Source organism: Bos indicus, chromosome 15 (assembly GCF_029378745.1).
Source record: "Bos indicus isolate NIAB-ARS_2022 breed Sahiwal x Tharparkar chromosome 15, NIAB-ARS_B.indTharparkar_mat_pri_1.0, whole genome shotgun sequence".
Lineage (NCBI taxonomy): Eukaryota > Metazoa > Chordata > Mammalia > Artiodactyla > Bovidae > Bos > Bos indicus.
The window spans coordinates 51,919,719-51,940,464 of record NC_091774.1 but is presented as its reverse complement, the minus strand read 5'-3'; the positions used below and the strand labels follow the sequence as shown (position 1 = coordinate 51,940,464).

General features: G+C 51.6%; 2 protein-coding genes across 2 annotated transcripts; one reads left to right on the top strand and one right to left on the bottom strand.

Annotated features, from left to right (window-relative positions):
- Window positions 1-1,400: 1,400 nt before the first annotated feature.
- On the top strand, window positions 1,401-15,257 carry ART1 (ADP-ribosyltransferase 1). The gene is made up of 5 exons (XM_019974501.2): window positions 1,401-1,453; window positions 8,392-8,503; window positions 8,971-9,748; window positions 10,685-10,726; window positions 12,190-15,257. The coding sequence occupies exons 2-5, from the start codon at window positions 8,441-8,443 to the stop codon at window positions 12,285-12,287; spliced, it is 981 nt and encodes a 326-aa protein (XP_019830060.2). The 5' UTR covers window positions 1,401-1,453; window positions 8,392-8,440; the 3' UTR covers window positions 12,288-15,257.
- CHRNA10 (cholinergic receptor nicotinic alpha 10 subunit) lies at window positions 13,084-20,500 on the bottom strand. The gene is made up of 5 exons (XM_019974351.2): window positions 18,480-20,500; window positions 17,388-17,533; window positions 16,674-16,828; window positions 15,507-16,039; window positions 13,084-14,071 (listed from the first exon to the last, which is right to left on the bottom strand). The coding sequence occupies exons 1-5, from the start codon at window positions 18,559-18,561 to the stop codon at window positions 13,614-13,616; spliced, it is 1,374 nt and encodes a 457-aa protein (XP_019829910.2). The 5' UTR covers window positions 18,562-20,500; the 3' UTR covers window positions 13,084-13,613.
- Between the last annotated feature and the right edge of the window lie 246 nt (window positions 20,501-20,746).

Here is a 20,746-nt window from a genome sequence, read left to right as displayed (position 1 = left end):
GAGTCCCCTGACTCTCAGACTCAGGTGACCTATGTTTATAAACACTAGCCTTTCCCCTCACCTCCCTGGGCTTGCCTATAAATACCCTAGCTCTGGGTTTTGGATGCTCCCATCAGTCAGCAGCTCGGGGAAGAGCTTTCTGGCAGCATGAGCTTCTGGGGTGGCAGGATTCCTCTTTCAGAGTGTCCAAGGACCTGGGGGTCCAGAATCCAGGATTTAAGAGATGTGCCTGTCGCCTGCTGTGTCTGAGAAGGGCAAAGAAAGTTAAACTCACCCCGGGGACTTGTCCTGCTCTGGCTCATTAATTTAGCCCTATCTTTGTTCCGCCACCCACTTAGGTTGCCAGACAAGTAAAAAATTTCACCTAGAATCCCATTTCCTCCAGAAATTCTTCCTGTAGATTAAAAAGGAAGATAAACTGTGTCCAGGCTTAGGGGAGGATGGGGAGGGAGGTGAAAAGAGGCATATCCCAAGGAGTTCCCTGGTGCCACAGTGGTCAGGATTTCAGGCTTTCACTGCTGTGGCCCAGGTTCAGTCCCTGGTCAGGGAACTGAAATCCCACAAACCATGAAGCATGACCAAACGAAGAAGAAGAGACGTGGTCCCGAAACCGGACTGCTCCTCAGGCAAACACAACAAATCCAGACAAGTTCTTCATCCCCTTCTAATTTAGACTGGCTTCCCCAAAGCACTCCAAGATCAGAAAATCAGGAGTCACTCTGCTGTTCTCCATTACTGTGAAAAAACAGCAACTCATCTACATATCCTGCCTGCCTCTCCCCCTAGAGGGTCCTGAGAATTGGCAATTGCTGGAACAGAAGATACTATACTGTCTGGATAGCTAGGCCTGCAGGGACACAACACGGGACCAGATCTGCTGGTATCAGCGTTTTCTCCTCTCTCCATTCTCTGGTTTTGGGGAATTGCTTCACTTATCCTGAGACCTGGCACCCCAAGAAAGACCCCAAGAGATGGACTCAAATCTAGTCATTGAACAGTGGTCTAGAGTGAAGTGGAAAGTCCTCCAAGATCACATGACCAAGAGCACTGCAGCTGGGACTCACTCTCTACTCAGAAATCTCTCCTTACTCCTCAAATGAGTCTCCATCACTTGAAAGGATCAATGAGGAGATACTCCCTGAGGCCAGGGATGCTGAATGCAGGAGCAAACCCAATTAGGAGACAGTTGTTTCAGCCTGGATCTTTGATTTCTCTCTGGGTTCAGGGATTCGCTTTTTTCATGGGAAGAGCTCTTGCCCAGAACACCCTGGGCAGAGGCTAGTATTCCTGAGCCTAGAAGAGATGTCCAGAAATAGATGGGAGAGTGTCACATTTCTGAGCAGCTGTGTGGGAAAGGTACAAGGGGTGGTATAAAAGAGAAACCTGCCCTCCTCCTCCCTGGAGGCTGTCACTGGAGACCAACACCAGCTTCCAAGCCCCGGAGAAAGTCTAGGTAAGGGGCATACGACACTCCTCCTGGGCACTGGGCACAGAAAGCTGTTTCTGAAAGGCAAAATTTGGGGTGTTATTGGCAGAGTTATAGCAATCATTAAGAAAAGGTTCAAGAAACCTTTTCTCTTTGTCTGTTCAGACTGCTATAACAAAAATACCACAGACTGGGTATCTTATCAACAACAAATACATATATATATAAAAGTTCTGGAGGCTGAAAGTCTGAGATCAGGGTGCTAGCCTGGTCAGATGACAGCTCTATTCCTGGTTATAGCCAGCACTTCCCCACTGGGCCCTCACGAGTTGAAAAAGCTAGTGAGCTCTGTGGGGTGTCTTTTATAGGAACAGCAATCCCAAATCATGAGGGCTCATGAATTATGAACTAATGGTCTCCCAAAGGCCCCACCTTCTAATACCATCACATCAGGCATTGGGATTCCAGCCTATGAATTTTGGGGAGACACAAACATGCAGACCATTGCATATTTGACAAAGAGGTCTGAGATACTAGGGAGGCTGAGGCCATTGGGAAACTTGGGGACTTCTAGGGAGGGATTTGGAGTCCCAGTCCCAGTAGGGCTTCCCAGGTGGTACTGGTGGTAAAAATCCCTCTGCCAATGCAGGAAACCCAGGATCGTGGGTTAAATCCCTGCATTGGGAACATCCCCTGGGGTAGAAAATGGCCACCTGCTCCAGTATTCTTGCCTGGAAAATTTCATGGACAGAGAAGCCTGACAGGCTATAGTCTATGAGGTTGCAAAGAGTTGGACAGGACTGAGCAACTGAGCACAGGCTTAGGTCACAGCTTTAATGCTTTTGGCCCAAAAACCATTTTGAAACTTCTAGGGAGTTCACACAAAACAAACTTAAAGTAAACTAGAAAATATCCCCATTAGGGGATGTTCATCATGGGCCTGGATGAGGGGAAACCAACAAGAGAGGTGCCCTGAGCATGATGACAGGAAGGACAGAAGGGCAGCAGCTGGGAGAGGAAAAGGGGTTGCCAGTGCCTCCACTTCCTGACCTCCCAGGCCCTCCCTGCCACTCTGGCCCCCACACCATTGCCTCCAAACTGGTCACTAAGCCATCAATCCACCTGCTCTGCAGGGGTCTCCATTATTAGTGACACCCAGAAAGCCTCTCAGACTTTCAACAAACATTCCAGGAGGCCTCATGTGTGCCTGGCCTTGGGCTGAGCCCTGGGGACACAGAGTGGGTCATATCCAGTCCTACCCTCAAGGAACTCACAGGCCAGCAGGGGAGGCAGACTCGGAAGGCAGCACAGTATGACTAGCACAGTGACAGAGGAAAGCGCAGGGGATTCAGGAGGTCAGAGGAGTCAGAGGGCTTCCTAGAGGAGGTGGCCCCTGAGCTACTCCTGGAAGAGTGGGTAGCAGGAGAAGGGCAGCCCCAGCACGTGGAGGGAAGCAGCAGTGCCTCATTTGGGACTTCGTGCTGTGCCATCCATGTGAAGCAAGGGTGGAAGGGCACGAGGCTGAAGAGGCTGGGGAGGGTCAGGTCACAGAAGGCTTCAAATGCCAGCACTCTGTCCTGAGGGTAAGAGAGAAGTTTTGTTTTATATTGCCTTCTTTTTTCTTTCATGTCTGTATTTTGAGATATTTCTCCCAGCAGGTTTGGCACAAAGGGTTCTGAAGCAGGTGAGGAACATCATCAGCTGTGCTTCAGACTCATTGTTCTCCCTGCTCCAGGGGAGTGTGGAGTTGCAGGGGCGACAGTGGAGGCAGGAGACCAGGGAGGAGGCAGGAGCTGACCGGAGCCTTGGTGGGGGAGGTGGTGATGGGGAAAGGGAAGGACCATCGAAGATTAACTCATACTCTGCACAGCACTCCTTGGTAACCAATCTAGTGTTCGAAGAGTGAATGGAAAGCCAAGTAATCGTCTTGGGTGACTGAATGAATAACAAGGATGGCAGATTACATGACACTTTTCTGATGGAAAATTCAGAGGAACTACCTTGAGCTGGATGAAACCCAAAGAGAAATTCATCACAAGGATCCCGGGGTATTTCTCGGTACCCAAAGGCCAGAAGTGAAGAGTCTCTGGAAACCCAAGGAAGTGCCTCACTCTGCCTGCACTTTGGCTTCAAGCCACTCTCTTTGCTCCTCAGCCTGCCCTTCTTCTTTCCCCAGGGACCTCATCTCTCCCTGACTTCAGTACACCTGTGATTCTCAAATGTCTCTTTTTGTCCATTCTGCTCCCTCTCAGACATTGGCCCCTGCAGACAAACTGAACTGTCTTATGTTCACACAGGACAAACTGAACTATGTGATCATTTATTCAGTACATTTTTTAATTGATCATCTACTATATGTTGAGATGAGCAAGATAAGATTTCAAAGTGTAGTCTGCTTTCCTCTGTATTTCCAACTTACAGCATGGGAACCTGAGTGTGAGCCTTGATTTCCCCATCTCATCTCCTAAATCTCATCAGATACCATGTCCAGTAAATTCTACATAGAGAGGTAGGGTCCACTCTCACTACCAATACCTTAGGCCACATGATTCAGTGTCCTCAGTCTGACTTCATAATTCTCCTTCCCTATTCTAAGCCTCTGAAAATCTTTTATTTCTGTGTTTCTGCAGGATAGAGACAGGGCAATGGAGAGGCAGTGAGATATACAGTTGGCTTCATGTTTTTGCTGCATGACCATTTTTCTGTGGGCCACAAAATCTCAGTGGCATGCAAACATTTATTCTCATGCTCCTGGGTCTTCAGGTTGAATGTAGATGGGCTAAAGTGAGCTTGGATGGGCAGCTCTGCCTCAGGCTGCCAGCCTGCCTCAGCTGGGCGCCTCTTTGTTGTGGGCTGAGCCCACATCTGCTCCTCTGGGGTCCAGGCTAGAGGAACAGTTCTGGGCTATGTTCTGATGGTCTCTGACCCAAAAAGAAGGCCTTCTCTCTGGTTTGGGTTCCCTCCAAAGCAGACCTAGAGGCAAGGACTTGGGTGTAGTGATCTTATTTGTAAGGCGGTCTCAGGAAGTACAAATAAAGGAGTGGCAAAGTGAGACAGAGAAGAGAGACAAATGCCCCTGCAAAAAGTGTGTGACCACTGCGGTCAACTATGTCTCTCTGGGGACCCTCTGTGGACCAGGGAATCTGACGTTCCACCCTCACTGGGTGAGAGTTGTTCTGGGAACATTAAATCTCCTGCACTTTGGGGCTTCCCTGAGCAAGTTCCCCAGGTGATGCAGAAAGGCTTGGACACAGGAATATATGGAGCACTAGGTCCATGGGGTCGCTAAGAGTCGGACACAACGGAGCGACTTCACTTTCACTTCTCACTCTCATGCATTGGAGAAGGAAATGGAAACCCACTCCAGTGTTCTTGCCTGGAGAATCCCAGGGACGGGGGAGCCTGGTGGGCTGCCGTCTATGGGGTGGCACAGAGTTGGACACGACTGAAGTGACTTAGTAGTAGTAGTAGTAGTAGTAGGGGTGAGAAGCTGTCAGATGCTTGAGAATTATTCATTGCTCCTGTGTTTCAACCTGAAGGTGAGCTGAGGCAATACTATGAATCAGCAGTGGCAGGTATACTCTTTTATACTGCATCCATCTATTATTAAGAATATCAAATCCCAGGAAGGACTCTGAGTTTCTCACTTAGGTTATGTGTCCAAACGTTAACCAATCGCAATGACCAGGGCATTAGAGTACCGGTTTGGGGGTCTAATGTTCCCCTCATGAGGGTACAGAGTTAGGAAAGTCCCCAGTAAACCCATGGACTGGATTTTCCATAAGAAGAGGCTCTATTATAGAAGTTCAGGTTTCTTTGGGGGATTCCAAAAGACCACAAGAGTTCAAGTAGCTTTTTGCTGCTATATACTCTGCCCATTCACATTCTATCCTGGAACTAGGGAGCAGTATTTCATGCTTTAGTCCCCATTGTGATGCCATTTTCAATTCTATCTACTCCGTTTCTCCTCTAGACAGCTCATCATTTAAACCCACTTCTGGTGCAAATGTGTCTTCATCAGGCTCTTTGGCTTCTTGTAACATACATCACATGCTACTTGAAATTCCCCATTCCAGTTCTGTCTCCATCTTAAAAGAGTTTAAAGAAGCAGGGATATGGGTTTTGTTTTTGTTTCATGATCACAGTTTTATCCTCAGCTCCTGGCACATTACAGGATGCTCAAGAATTTTCTGTTGAGAGGCTTCCTTGGTGACTCAGTGGTAAAGGATCCACCTGCCAATGCAGAAGACATGGGTTTGATCCCTGATCTGGGAAGATCCCGGATCCCTGATCATATGGTGCACAAGGCAACTAAGCCCGTGCACCACAACTACTGAACCTGTGCTCTGGAGGCTGGGTACGGCAACTACTGCAGCCCTAGTGCCCTAGAGCCAGTGCTCCACAACAAGAAAAGACGCTGCCGTGAGAAGCCTGAAAACCGTAACTAGAGAGTAACCCCTGCTCGCCACGAGGAGAGAAAAGCCCGTGTAGCAACGAAGACCCAGCACAGCCAAATACAAACTAATTAATTAAATTATTATTTTGTTGAATGAATGAATAAGCAGGTTTTGAGGGAGGGAAGATAAGGAGTTCAGTTTGGAACATGTTAAATTTGATAAAAACCTGCTGTTAACTCCCTTGCCCAGAGAGGCTCACACCTCAATTTAAACTGTGAATTGGCAGTGATAAGATCTTAGATTGGGAAACATAAAATTATACTCACAGAACATTTCCATGTCCTAGGGTCATTGATCTATCAAAACTTAGGTCCCACCAAGAGGGGATTAGGGAGCAGGGATGCTTAACCTAAGCAAGACTAGGGAGGGTATACATCCACCCTGAGAGTTGTGTAAGGTCTGTGTGAAGGCACACAGATCCATCTTCTGAGAACTTTCAGTTTTCATCACATCTCCACAGATAAAAAACCACTAACTATATTATGGTTTGGATAAAAGAGGGAAAACAGAAATACCTAAGAATCTGCTGATATGCACCTAGAGTATCTCTGCCAGGATGACAGGAAATGGGAACACTGGTACCTCTGGGGAGAGGGGATGGGGTTGAGGAATCAGAGAGAAGGACATTTCACTGCATGCCTTGTGGACTATAAATTATGAAAAATGAAAATGTACTACTTTTTGAAACTTAAAACAATAATATTAAAAAATAAAGCTATGGGGGTTCCCTGGCAGTGCTTAGGACTCTGCAGTTTCACTGCTGAGGGCCCGGGATTCCATCCCAAGTTGGGGAATTTACCTCTCGGCTCACTAGCAGGATGAATCATAATGTTATTTACTTTTTTTTGCCACATTTCACAGCCTGTGTGTTTGTGCGACCCCAAGGACTGCAGCATGCCAGGCTACACCTCAGGTGTACCCCTCCCCCCCAAAATAACATTATGATTCACTCTGCTAGTGAGCCAAGAGGTAAACTAGAAATTAGACACCACTTGTGCCCACCAGTTAAATGGAAATTAAGGGATTCATAATGGCCAGTGTTGGCAAAGACTTGGAGAAAAGGGCACTTTTGTCCACTGTTGGTGGGAGGTGAAGAGGGACATTTTGGATGGCAACTTGGCAGTGGCTATCTAAAGGAACACTATTCAGATCCTTTAAATATCACCTTGATATTTTTCCTTTAAAAACATGCAGACAAGTAGATAAGGATTTATATACACAACTGAGCACTGCGGTATCACTTGCAATATCAAAGACTGAGGAAAAAACACTAAGTGCCCGTCAATAAGGAAATGGTTAAATAAATTGTGGACTAACTCTACTATGAAATTCCATGCTGCCATTATAACGAACAAGGTAGATACGCATGTATGACATGGAAGGAAGTGTATGGTACATTATTTCCTGGGAAAATGTTGCAGAACGTGTATGTGTAAGCATGTTTCCTTTTTCTTTTTGAAAAAAGTGACAGTAAGAAAACCAAAAATAGGCTGCACACAGAAAACTATGTGTGTATATATACTTAAATATTATATTATTTGTATGTACATCAAAAAAGGTCGTGAAGGGTCCCATTACCAGGAAAACAGCAGGCCTGGGTAATAGTGCAAAGGGGACATGGAGGGAGAAGAAGAAATGGGGGCCTTGGGCATTGTGATTCATTCATATACAATGAGCATGCGTTACTTGGTAATAAACAGAAATAAAGAAGCACCACCAACCTGGAAACTGTTCCAATCTTGACCCAAAGCTGGAACCCCTTCCTGGAGCCCTGCTCTGAGCCTGTCCCTGGGGTCCTGCTGTGGCCTCACCAGCTGACCACTCCTGGATCTGCCCTGTTTCAGCCTCAGGTCCCCACGAGGGGAAGCCCGGACCTCTCACTTTGGAAGTCAAGCTCCTTCAGGACTGACCCCAAGCTTTCCAACATTCCCACCCTGCACCTGCTGCACTAGAAAAAGTGTCTTTCACTCTTTACATCGTGAGAGTTCCTACCTCCAGTACCTTTCCTGTTCCCATTCCTGCTGCCCCTAACATTTTTCTCTCTCCAGACTCCAGTCTTTTCTCTCCCACCTCCATTGACTGAAGCCTTATTCTCCTCTTTATCCCGTAAGACCCTAGTCACATGTTCCTCCTCCAGGAAGTTTCCCATGTTCCTTCCAGCAAGAAGGGCTCTCTCTCTCTTCTGAGCCTCCATTTCTATGCTGTGACCCTGTGCCAAGCAGTGTAAGTGACCCAGACCAGGTATCAATTCATGTTTTTTGTTTGTTTGTTTATGTATTTAGGCCACGCTGGTCTTACTTGTGGCACACAGGGTCCTCCACCTTCACTGTGGCACGTGGAATCTTTTTAGTTGCAGCACGTGAACTCTCAGTTGCAGAGGTGGGATCTAGTTCCCTGACCAGGGATCAAACCAGGGCCCCCTACATTGGGAGAGTGGAGTCTTAGCCACTGGACCACCAGGAAGTTCCAATTTGTCCTTATTGAACTGTGCAGATTCTCTTTTTCCAGGTGAGGAAACTGAGGCCCAGAGACTGATTTGAGCAGGGTCATCTCCAGCATGCAGAGCCCTGCCGTGATGTCTCTGTTGCTTGTGTCCATGGGCCTCATGGAAGCACTTCAGGTACGGTCATCCTCTGCTGTCCCCATCCCCCAGGTGCTGGCTTCTGAACTCTGCCGGGTGCTTCCTTTGGGGATGGCTCAGTCTGAGAGGATAGCCCTGGAGCCCAGTCTCAGGGCATCCATTGCTGGTAGTTCCCAATCCCCTTCCCCTCCAGGGCTTCCCTTGTGGCTCAGCTGGTAAACAATCTGCCTACAATGTGGGAGACCTGGGTTCGAAAGATCTCCTGGAGAAGGGAAAGGCTACCCCCTCCAGGATTGTGGCCTGGAGAAGTCCATGGACTGTATACTCCATGGGGTCGCAAAGAGCTGGACACGACTGAGAGACTTTCACTTCACTTCCCCTCCAAGTGTGTTTGGGGCCCTTCATCTCACTCAGCCACTCAGCTTAGTGGAGGGGGGAGCTGGATAACAGGGCTCCTGTTCTCCTGGGGCCTAACCTCTCAATCCTTGCTGCTCCCCCTCTCGCAGGCCCAGAGCCACCCCGTCATACGACGAGACCTCCTCTCTCGAGAAATGCCCCTAGACATGGCCCTGGCCTCCTTTGATGACCAGTATGCTGGCTGTGCTGCAGCCATGGCGGCTGCTCTCCCGGAACTCAACCGGACAGAGTTCCAGGCCAACAAAGTGTACGCTGATGGCTGGGCGCAGGCAAGCAGCCAGTGGCGGGAGCGCCAGGCCTGGGGGCCCGAGTGGGGCGTCAGCCCTACCCGTCTGCTCGCCCCCCTGGGCTTCCGAGAAGAGCACGGGGTGGCCCTCTTGGCTTACACGGCCAACAGCCCCTTGCACAAAGAATTCAATGCGGCCGTGCGTGAGGCGGGTCGCTCCCGGGCTCACTACCTCCAGCACTTCTCCTTCAAGACACTCCACTTCCTGCTGACCGAAGCCCTGCAGCTGCTGAGCAGCGGCCAGCGTCCACCCCAGTGCCACCAGGTGTTCCGAGGGGTGCAGGGCCTGCGCTTCCGGCCGGCCGGGCCTGGGGCCACTGTCAGGCTGGGGGGCTTTGCCTCCGCGTCCCTGCAGGATGCTGCGGCCCAGCACTTTGGGGAAGACACCTTCTTTGGCATCTGGACTTGCCTTGGGGCCCCAATCAAGGGCTACTCCTTCTTCCCTGGGGAGGAGGAAGTGCTGATCCCTCCCTTTGAGACCTTCCAGGTGATCAACGCCAGCAGGCCAGCCCAGGGCCCCTCCCGCATCTACCTCCGGGCCGTGGGCAAGCGCAGCACATACAACTGCGAGTACATCAAAGGTGAGCAGGGCACATGTCAGCCAGCAGCTGTGCACAAGCTGGGCTTCCCCGTCCCGTTTTCAGGGGACATGTACACAGTCTAAGCCAGAGCTGGGCACTTGCCTGCTCAGAGGGTTTTCTGACCAGCACAGGTGTTTTTGGCCATCTGAGGGCCAAACAGCCTTGATCAGGCTTCTCTCCCAGATGGAAGCTGTTGCCAGAAATGAGTGTGGGCCCCTACCATGTTTTCTGAGAGGAGTGTGTTTTTTGACTGAGCAGAAACCCTGGGCTGTGCGTGTACTGGGTCAAGGTGACAGTGAGGTGGTGAGACAGCATTTGGGTGCCATCCCGCTAAGTTCCAGTTTGGGTTCTGGCAGTCTGGGTTCTGGCAGTTTGGGTTCTCGGGTGCTTTCCTCTCCACCATCACAGGACCAGGCAGAGGAGTAATTGTGAGGATGGGCACAGGTCCTTAGTCACTGAAGGGCTGTGGGCTGCTGGTCCTGGTTGAGGGATGCCAGGCAGGCTGTTGGCTGGATCCACCGAGCACATCTCAAGTGGGAGTAGGTCCACTGTGGCTTCAGATCCCACTGTGGACAGCATCATGAGCATGCATGTTTGATGGAAGGTGACCAAGACTGGCAAAGAACATAAACTAGCCCCTCCTTGGCTGGGACAAGACAGGGGAGAAGGAGCGGTGGGTGCGGCATAGAGGTAAAGTTACAGGCCAAGGGAGGAGAAGGAGAGCCCAGATCACCCTGGCTTTGAGGGCTGGGGCCTTCCTGGCCCTGCTGCTCGTGGGTCTAGTCAAACCCAGGCAAGGGTGGTCCCACTGTAAGGAAGCAGAATTAGGGGAAAAGGCATCAGTTTCTCTGAGAGCTAGTCAGGGAGGTACTCTGGGGTCCCTTTCTGTCCTGAGATCTATTGAGCCTTTGATTCTTTGCTGTTTCTTTCCTGCAGACAAGCAATGCAAGTCTGAGCGCTGCCGTCTGGGTAACTCAGGTAAGGGCTGCAGGCATCGGCAGGACTCTGTTCGGAGATGAGCTGACTGCTCTGGGTCTGGGCCCCTTTCCTGGGTGAACATCCCCCTTAAATGAAAAACAACCGTCTTTTATTAAAATAAAAATTAGACTTTCTTAAGCAGACACCTGTGGGGGTTGCTAACCTTTCCCACAGGGTGTATATGTGGGATACGTGGGGTGTATACGTGGCGAGCTGACACACCTGCTCCCCTCCACCCGGGCCTGGGGCAGGCCCCTCCTTCACAGGAGGTCACTGATCAGACCCCAGGGAGCTCCAGGCTGCACTGAGGTGACAGTGGGAAGGGCCACTCCACAAAGCTCTCCCCAGGCCTTCTCCTCCTTCCGTGGGGGAGCCCTCTGTCTATAACTGTGCTCAGAACTCCCTCAGACCACCTCCCAAGGTCAAGGTCAGGTCATGGGTGCTGGAGACCTGGGCTTTAACCCAGGCTCTGCCCCAACTCTGTGACCAATTTTTCCTCTCTGAACCTCAGTTTCCCTATCTGTAGCATAAGCATATTGGACTAGATGGTCCCCAGATTCTCTGTGGCCATGAGTCTTCTCTTCTCTTGAACACTTGCTGGCCCAGGGTTTGCCTGAAGCATCACCTCTCCAGCTGGGAACAGGCCATTCTCAGGGAAGAAATCACAGCTGCTCCTCACCCTGGGGTCTTGCCTCCTCCCTCAAGGCTTTTAGAACAGTGGGCAGGAAGGAGCCTCAGCCTCCACTTTGCTCCCACCCTTCTCCATGGCACAATACCACTCAGGGTTCCGGGCACATGAGTCCTCACCGTGACCCGATGGTGCAGATACTGTCATCACCCCTGTTCCACGGATGAGACAGACACAGAGAGGTGAAGCAACCGGCCCCACACACAGACCTAGCAAGGGATGGGGCCCAGACAGCCTGGCCCTGGAGCCCAACTCTGAACCACCACACCAGGGGGGCCCCCACCTCACGTTATTCTTACTGCGCAATAATCAACTGGAAGGAGGTGGGACAGGAAATACTGCCCTCATTACATAACAAAGTGAGGCCCAGAGACAGAAGTGACTTGCTCCAGATGACAGAGTCATCTGTGGCAGAGTCAAGACCAGCCAAGTCTCCTGCTTCCAACCCGGCTTGAGTTCTGATAACGTCATTTCAGGCACTGGGAAAGTTTAGGATTCCCCCTCCCCAGCCCCGACTCTCCTCCACCAGTGCCTCTCCCACCAGAGTCTGGGCAGAGGAGCAAAGATCAGCTTCACCAGAGTTCACTCAGATCTCTACCCCACTTCATCTCACCCTGCAGTGCTTCAGTGGTGTCAACAGGAGGCTGGGGCATAAACTTAATGACCTCTGGAAAGGGAAGTGGGACTCTCCTTGTCTCTTCATCTCTGTCTACCTTTCTCCCTAAATTCTTCCTCACTTTGTCCCTGAATCTCTCTGCCTCTGTTTTCCCTGCAGCCGTGGGTCAGAGCCCCCTTTCTGCAGTCTGGTCCCTTCTACTGCTGCTCTGGTTCCTTGTTGGCGAAGTCTTTCCAGAGAGTCCAGGCTTCCTCTAATCCGTCAGCTGCTGAATGGCTCTGCCTGTAGCCTCTGCCCAACATGAGGATGTCAGCCACATGTGTGCTCTGAGTGTGGCCACCATCTGGGGTAACTCCATCTGCAGGAAACTCTGGGACCTTCTCTGGCAGCTGCCAGGCCTGAGAGCAGGAAGGAGAAAATGTGGGGACTAAGCCTCTCCCAGGGGTCTAGGAGTCAGACACTGAAGAGAGGTGGGGGGACTGCAGGACAGGTAATCACTCACCTGGAGATAGATTATAGTAGTTCGGAGGCCTGGTGATTGGGGAGAAAGTACTTGGCTGTGGTATTCACTGCTGTTACTCAAATGCCTCCCATGTGCACCTGGACAGCTCCTCTTCGCTCTTCCAGGAAGCCTTCTCTGACCTCTCCTCCTTGCTAGGTTAGGGGCCCTGCCTCTGGTCTCCCATCTGAGGGCAGGGACTGCGTCCAAGGTACGCAGGTGGTACCAGAACACACGTGGAAGTCAGAAAGGAACAAACACCTTGTGAGTGGCTGGTCCCTGTCCTGCCCCTACCTTGGGCACCGTCAAGCTCTCTGGACGTCACTGTGTGATGCTCACACAGTGAGAACGCAGAAGGATTGGACCTAAATCCAGAGAGGAGAGAGCAGGGAAACAGCAGAGAGACCTTTAGGGATCTCAGTCAAATGCTAATCATTTTCTTATCAGCAAAGATGTAATTTCCACTCTGATTCATGGGTCCTCAGGTCCCTAAGAGGCTGGATTCCCAACTGGCACCACCAAGAGCCTAAGAGTAAGACAGGACACAGAGGAGATTCGAGGCACACATTACTTTATTATGAGTTGGAGCTTTGGGGCCAAGTCCTTATGTGGCCTCCTGCTGTGGAAAGTGGACCAGGAACCCTGAATCCCCAGTCACCTTCTCTGAGCCCCTAGACAGGGTCAGGCTAGACAGAGTCTCTCTAACAGCAGCCACAGGGGAAGGAAGAGAAGACAGGAAATGGGGCAGGGCTGTCATGCCTGCACGCTCCCCACTGAAAGTGCCTAAACTCAGCACGGAAGTTCAGTTCTGTCCCTCCCAAACTGCACTTCGATCTTGACCCTTCTCAGAGTTCCTCCTCTGCAGGAATCAGGGGTGCAGCAAGCTCTGATTTCCCTTAGAGTTTAGAGTCTGGAGGAGACGATGAATATTCTTGGTCCATGAAGTGAGTAGTGCTGAAGAGAGGATGTCCCAGGCTCCTAGGCCCAGTGGAGAGATGCTGGGTGGCCTGAGGGTCGACCACCACCTGGCCTGGCTGATCCAAACCCATCTGGAGGTGCTGTGGCTGCAGCAGACCCCCGGAACTCACAGGGCCCGCACCAGCACCAGAAGGCTCATGACCAGAGCCATGGAGAAGAAGATGCCCAGGAAGAAACGGTCCATGACCCGGGCCAGGCGCTTCCAGTCCTCATGGCGGCGCTGGGCAGCCCGGTGGCTGTGGAAGGCGTTGGCGATGGTGGCCACGTGACGCAGTAGGGCTTCCTGACGGCACAGACACCGGGGCTCATGGCAGGGACCTGCTGGGGGGCCAGTGCCTCTGTCAGGAGGCTGGGGACTGGGGGATGACTCAGGTGGTCTAGACTGCCCACAGGGCTCCCCTCGTTCCCGCACACACAGGCCCCGTGCCAGGCGTCCTAGCAGGAGGGCCCGAGCCCAGGCTGGCACGGGGCGGGCACTGGGACCACAGTAATGCAGGTTCATGATAAGGATGGTAAGCGCCGTGGAGAAGGTGACCATGGTCATGGTGGCCATGTAGTACTTTCCTGCAAAAGAGAGAAATGGAACTGAGGCCCAAAACAAGAGCTCAGGGGGCCAGAGCTCCCCAGCTGCCTGAACACAAGGAGGAATGAGCGCATCCCCCATCAGGCTCTCAGGACCCTCGAAGCAAAATGGAAGAAAGTGGGAAGGAGGTAAGGGCCAACATCTCCCCTCCCACATCCCCACATCTGGTTCTCAGAAGCTTCCTGCTCCCTGGTTGATACCCTCCCTGGACTCAACCACAGTCCCCTGAAAGTCACACTCTTAAATAGAACCACCATGCCCTGGGCAAGTTACAATAGAACCTTCCTGGTGGATTCCCAGGTGGCGCTAGTGGTAAAGAACCCCCTGCCAATGCTGGAGACATAAGAGACTCCAGTTCGATCCTAGGTTGGGAAGATTTCCAGGAGGATGGCATGGCAACCCACTCCAGTATTCTTGCCTGGAGAATCCCATGGAGAGAGGAGTCCGGCAGGCTACAGTCACACAGAGTCGGACACGACTGAAGCGACTTAGCACGCATGCACACAGGTCTGTGGTGCTGCTCCCCTGAGTTAATAAATGGGTGTTCTTTGGGAGGAATGATGTAAAGCTGAAACTCCAGTACTTTGGCCACCTCATGCAGAGTTGACTCATTGGAAAAGACTGATGCTGGGAGGGATTAGGGGCAGGAGGAAAAGGGGACGACAGAGGATAAGATGGCTGGATGGCATCACCGACTCAATGGACGTGTTTGAGTGAACTCCGGGAGATGGTGATGGACAGGGAGGCCTGGCATGCTGCAATTCATGGGGTCACAAAGAGTCGGACACGACTGAGCAACTAAACTGAACTCAACTGAAGTGTTCCAGAGAATGTCTGGCATGCAGTGAGTACTTAAAAGGTTTCACCTATTATTCTAATACTGGTAAATGTCGATCATCCTCCAATAAGTCCTTGAGTAAAGACCAACTCCTGGACTTCCCAGGTGGCACAAGTGGGTAAGAATCCACCCGCCAGTGCAGAGGACAGGGGGGTTCCATCCCTGGTCCAGGAAGATTCCACAGGCTGCCGAGCAGCTAAGCCCGTGCACCACTACTGAAATCTTCGTGCTCACAGAGAGCGGCCCCCACTGTCCACAACTAGAGAAAGCCCTCATGCGCCAGTGAAGACCCAGCACAGACATAAATAAATAAAATTAAAAAACCAAAAGAGACCAACTCCTTCCTCCACCCCTACAAGTGTGGGGAGGGCTGTTTTCCCAGGAAGGGGCCTATCTCTTCCCCCTCCATTTCAGAACAAGGCCGGGCCCCAAGATGCTCAGCGGGGTGCCTCAGTTGACCCAGGCCAGTCCGGCTATGGCCCCTGCACCTGCAGAGGGCCACATGCGCCAGCCCCCGGGGTGGGGGGCAACCTCCCCGCTAGCCCCTCTCTGGCCACCCTGGGGCCCTCGGAGCCCACCGATGAGCGGCACGCTCTCTGCCGGTGGCATGCTCTCGGCCAGGATCAGCTGGAAGACGGTGAGCGCCAGCAGCACAGTGACGCCCAGCGACACCTTCTCGCCCGAGTCCGCGGGCAGGTGGAAGGCGAGCGGCGCCAGCAGCGAGATGAGCACGCAGGGCAGCAGCAGGTTGCACACGTAGGCGGCGGCGCGGCGGCGCAGCAGCAGAGTGAAGGTCACGTCCGGGTAGGGCTCGGAGCAGCAGCCGTAGGTGAGCACGCGCCTCCGGGCTGGCATGCCCAGCACGCGCCACTCCACGTTCTCCACGAAGTCCGCCAGGCTGGCGGCGGCGCCGCGCGGCCGAACGTCCAGCTGGTGCCCACCGTGTGTCCACGAGCCGAAGGTCAGGCCGCAGCGCTGCGCGTCGAACGGGAAGGCCGACACGTCCACGCGGCAGGAGCTGCGCGTGATGGCCGGCGCGTCCCAGCGCACGGCGCCGTCGTGCCGCAGGACCACGTTGGTGCTGGCCGAGGCCGGGGCCTGCGCGTCCGCCCTGCGGGCAGGGGTTGGGGGTGGGGGCTCCCTGAGGCGCCGCAGCGTTGGATGTCGGGGCTGACCCTTGGAGGGGGTGCGACTCCAACCCTCTGGGGGACTCAGAGGGCCCTCTGTGTCTTTGGAGGCCTAATGGGGCCAGGGCCTGCAGGGCCCAGAAGGAGACAGGTCTAGTCCTAAAGGGGACGCGGGATGCACGGTAACTTTTCTTGGGTGCCATCTGCAAGGTGCCTGGAGCGGCCCTGGGGAAAATGTACGGACTCAAGCCCAGAAGGGTGAAATGTGACATAAAGAGGTACCTGTGCCCCAGAACCCTGGCTGCGAGGGATATAGAACTAGTCCTGAACCACACAGAGGGTTCCTGGGAGACATTCAGCCTGGGTTGGCTTGGGGGTGCTATCAAGGGACTGTGAGGTCCCCCCAGTAGGTCGTTGCCATGAGCTGTGGTGTCAGGAAGTCCTCCTGCACCACACAGCCACCACTGCCGACACGTTCCTGGCCATTTAGAAGGCTCCCAGGGCAAAGCTTACTGGGCACCCTAGAGTCAGGTTTGGTGTGGGGGATGGGGAGATAAGTGCATCCCCAGAGCCAAGGGCATCTCTTGGGTGGAGGGGAGGGACCCAGGCAGGCAGTACTTGTTATAGAGTACGATGTCCGGCCTCCACACGAGACTGCTGGGGATGCGGATGGCATCCAGACCACCATAGGTGTCAGGGTCCCATCGTAGGTAGGCGTCTGTCCACTCCTGTCGGATCCACAGGTACAGGGTCAGCACCTGATTCCGCTCATCCTAATTGGGGGCAGAGAGCAGGCATAGATGTGGACACACGTCTGTGCATGCCCTGCCCTGTGTGTGCACACTCAACTGCAGAGCTCTGGTCAGCACCCCCAGACCTGACTTGCCCACACAGTCCGGTCCCCACACAGTCTTGCTGTGTGACCTTGACAGGCCCTTCTCCCTTGGGCCTGAGTTTCCTCTGCAGTGACATGGGTGGTAATCTCTGCTAGTCAGGAACTCGAATGTGCAAGTATTGGGCACATTGTGGATACCCAGTGGTTAATAGCCAACACGTGGTAGCTGTTATATTAATGTTTCTAGGAAAGAATTGTTTGGAGAGTAATCCTAGTCTCCCATTCCCCATTCCTTTTTTTTTTTTTTTTTTTCAACCTCACCACGCAGCATGCGGGATGTTAGTTTTCTGACCAGAGACAGAATCCATGTTCTGCTGCAGTGGAAGCTTGGAGTTTTAACCACGGAACCGCTAGGGAAGTTCCTCGTCCCCCATTCCTTTCCCATTCCTTCCTCCTCCAACCATTCCAGCACACTCTGTGGTTGTACAGCAACGCACCATATCGATGATCTGGGACAGTGTCACCTCCAGGGTTACATTCAGGGCCTGGTCTGTGTCTGCCACAGGTCTCAGGGCACTTGTGTAGTTGGCAAAGAGGTCTCGGAACAGCTTGTGTGCCAGCCTGCCCTCGGCTCCCAAGCACTCTAGAGGACCAGTAAGAAGGGGTGTCCACGGAGGCCCCGGAGCAGGGGCCTCGGCTCACACCCTCTACTCTCCACAAGACTGAGGCCCTGTCAGTGCCTTCGCTGTCTCACAGCTGTCTAACTCCCTGTTCTGTCTCTAGTTCTTCCCTGCCTGCCTCCGGGACAGATGCAATGAGGCTGTAGTGTGAATAGTTACTGTCTTCTGAAGCAAGGCGGATGGGTTTCTGCTCCACCTGCCCCTTCCTAAGTACCTGGATTCTGCCTGCCCCACCACAGATGCTGGATTAGACCACAAGAGTCCCAGGTGCCACATAGCATGGGGGATGTTAGTTCCCGACCAGGGATCCAACCCATGGCCCCTGCATTGGAAGCGCTATCTTAACCACTGGACCACCAGGGAAGCTCCTGAGATATCACGCTTTTAAAGAGACACATTCAGCTAGATCAGTAGCTGCTTGAAAGAAAGTGGAAGTGTTAGTTGCTCAGCTGTGTCCAACTCTTTGTGACCCTGTGAACTTTTTAGCCTGCCAGGCTCCTCTGTCCATGGGATTCTCCAGGCAAGAATACTGGAGTGGGTTGCCATTCCCTTCTCCAGGGCATCTATCTTCCCAACCCAGGAATGGTACCTGGGTCTCCTGCATTTCGGGCAGATTGTTTACTGTCTGAGCCATGGCTCCCCAGGCCTGTTAGATAAAGCTCCAACTCACCCTTCATGATCTGGTCCACCTGGCTTTTCCCGCCCTATCCCTGGGAGCGCCCCCAACTGCTCCCACCCCAGCTAGGCAAGCCCCATCTTGCCCTCTTCAGCTCCCACTCTTCCAAATTCGCCAAATGGAGCTTTTTCCCAGCACAGGAATGAAGAGAGAGCATGTGGAGAGAGATTTGGGGAGGAGGGGAAGAACAGCAATGCCCAGAGAAGCCAGGACTGGTCTATTGAGCTTCATACCTGGAAGGAGTGGGAGCAGGAGCAGAAGGCCCAGGCTGGAGACAGAGAGGCCGAGGCTGAGGTGGTGGCTCCCGGGCCCCATGGCCTTGCCACAGCCAGAGGAGGGGCAGATCTCTGGGAGTGAGCCTCCTGGCTTGACCTGTGGCAGTGCCAGGCCCTGCTGGCAAGCGTGGTGTGGACAGTCCCTGGAAGTCAGAAGGAAGACTGGGATCTCTGTTGGGCACAGTTAACCTCCAGGTAGCCCTGCAGCCCTTCCAGCTACCTCACCCTCTATTTGTACCGGCCCTGGAATTTAAGTACTTAGGCCTTGGCATCTACTGTTTCTCCTTCTCTGCTGGTCTTTGCCTCTCCTGGCCTCTGGCCTGTTCTCTGTCCCCTAAACCGTCTACGTCTTGCTCTCCGTCCCTCTGCCTCCCTGATCCTGGTCTTCCTCTTTCCACTTTCTCTCCTTTTCTCCTACCTCTGTTTCAGCTCCCTGGACTTCCTTAAGGCCTTCCCCTCACGACTCTAGGTGAGCCTGGTGCATTCTCAGCAGTACGGGGGGCCGGGACTCTGTCCCTCCAAGGCACAGGACAGCAGGCCCGGCCCCCTTTTCCTTTTATTAGCTTAATTACAGAGTTGGGACACCTGTGTCCATGGGAACAGAGCAACTGAAACTGACACCTCAGGTCACTGGGACCTGAATTATTCAAATTCTGTAAGGTAGCACTCAGGCATAGTTCAGGCCCAACTTGGGGGATTGGAGATTCCAGGGTCAGAATCTGCAGGAGACTGGGGCTTAGAGGTGTGAAGGGACAGGGCCTGTGGATGGCAACTGTCCCTACAGCTCTGTCATCTTTGCTGAGTTCTTTTTTTTTAAAAAATATTTACTTATTTATCTGACTGCACCCAAGTCTTAGTTGAGGCATGCAAGATCTTTCTTAGTTGGGGCATGTCAAATCTAATTTTCTGGCGAGGGATCAAATCTCATGGACAGAGGAGACTGGTGGGCTACAGTCCATGAGGTCACAAAGTCAGGCACCACTGAGTGACTTTAAAAATAACACAGAAGTATGTGTAATATGATTTAAGAAATGAGGATTGAAAAATGAAAGAGCAAGTGGATTATCAAGAATGAGCAGGTAGATTTCTCTCCCCATTCTTTCTAGTTTCTCTTTCTGAGACTCCAAATCAATATATATTTAATTAATTTAATTTTTATTAATTTATTAAAATTAATATATTAGACACAGATGAAGAGGCAATTAATGAATTCAGAGACAGATGAAGAAATTACCAAAATACAACACGGGGAGACAAAAAGAAAATGAGTTTAGGAAACAGGAAAGAATCTGAAAGAATGTGTTAAATATATATTTAATTGGAGTCTCAGAAACTAGAAAGCATGGGGAGACCCAGCACTAAAGAAATGAGAGATGAGAAAGAGAGGAATCAAAATCAGGAAACAAACAGAAAACAAATAAAGTGTTAAAGTCAGCTTCTCTGATAGCTCAATTGGTTAAGAATCTACCTGCACTGCAGGAGACCCCAGTTTGATTCCTGGAAAAGATCCTGGGAGAAGGGATAGGCTACCCACTCTAGTATTTCTGGGCTTCCCTTGTGGCTCTGCTGGTAAAGAATCTTCCTGCAATGCAGGAGACCTGGGTTCGATCCCTGGGTTGGGAAGATCCCCTGGAGAAGGGAAAGGCTGGCTACCCACTCCAGTATTCTGGCCTAGAGAATTCTGTGGGGTCCATGGGGTCACAAAGAGTTGGACACGACTGAGCGACTTTCACTTCACAAACTTAAAGTCAACTTACCAGTATTTACATTAAAGTAAATGGTCTAAATACACTAATTAAAAGGCAGGGGTTGTAACACTATTAAGAGAATGAAAAGACAAGCTAGAGATTGGAAGAAAATATTTACAAATCACATAGTCAACAAAGGACTTGTATCCAGAACCTATAAAAATTTCTCAAAACTGAACAATAAGAGGGTTCAGGATGGGGAACACATGAGAAATAAAGGAATAAAAAATTTAAAAAAAAAAAAAAACCTGAACAATAATAAACCATATCAAATTTTAAAATGAGCAAAAAATTTAAAAACAACACAAGAACACACACAAAGAAAAAAAACTGGGCAAAGGAATTTGGGCATTTAAACGAAGAAAAGATAAGAACTGCCAATAAACACATGAAAAGTGGTGAACATAATTATATATTAGAGACATTCAAATTAAAATATCAGTGAGATACTCCATATTTATTAGAATGGCTAAAATA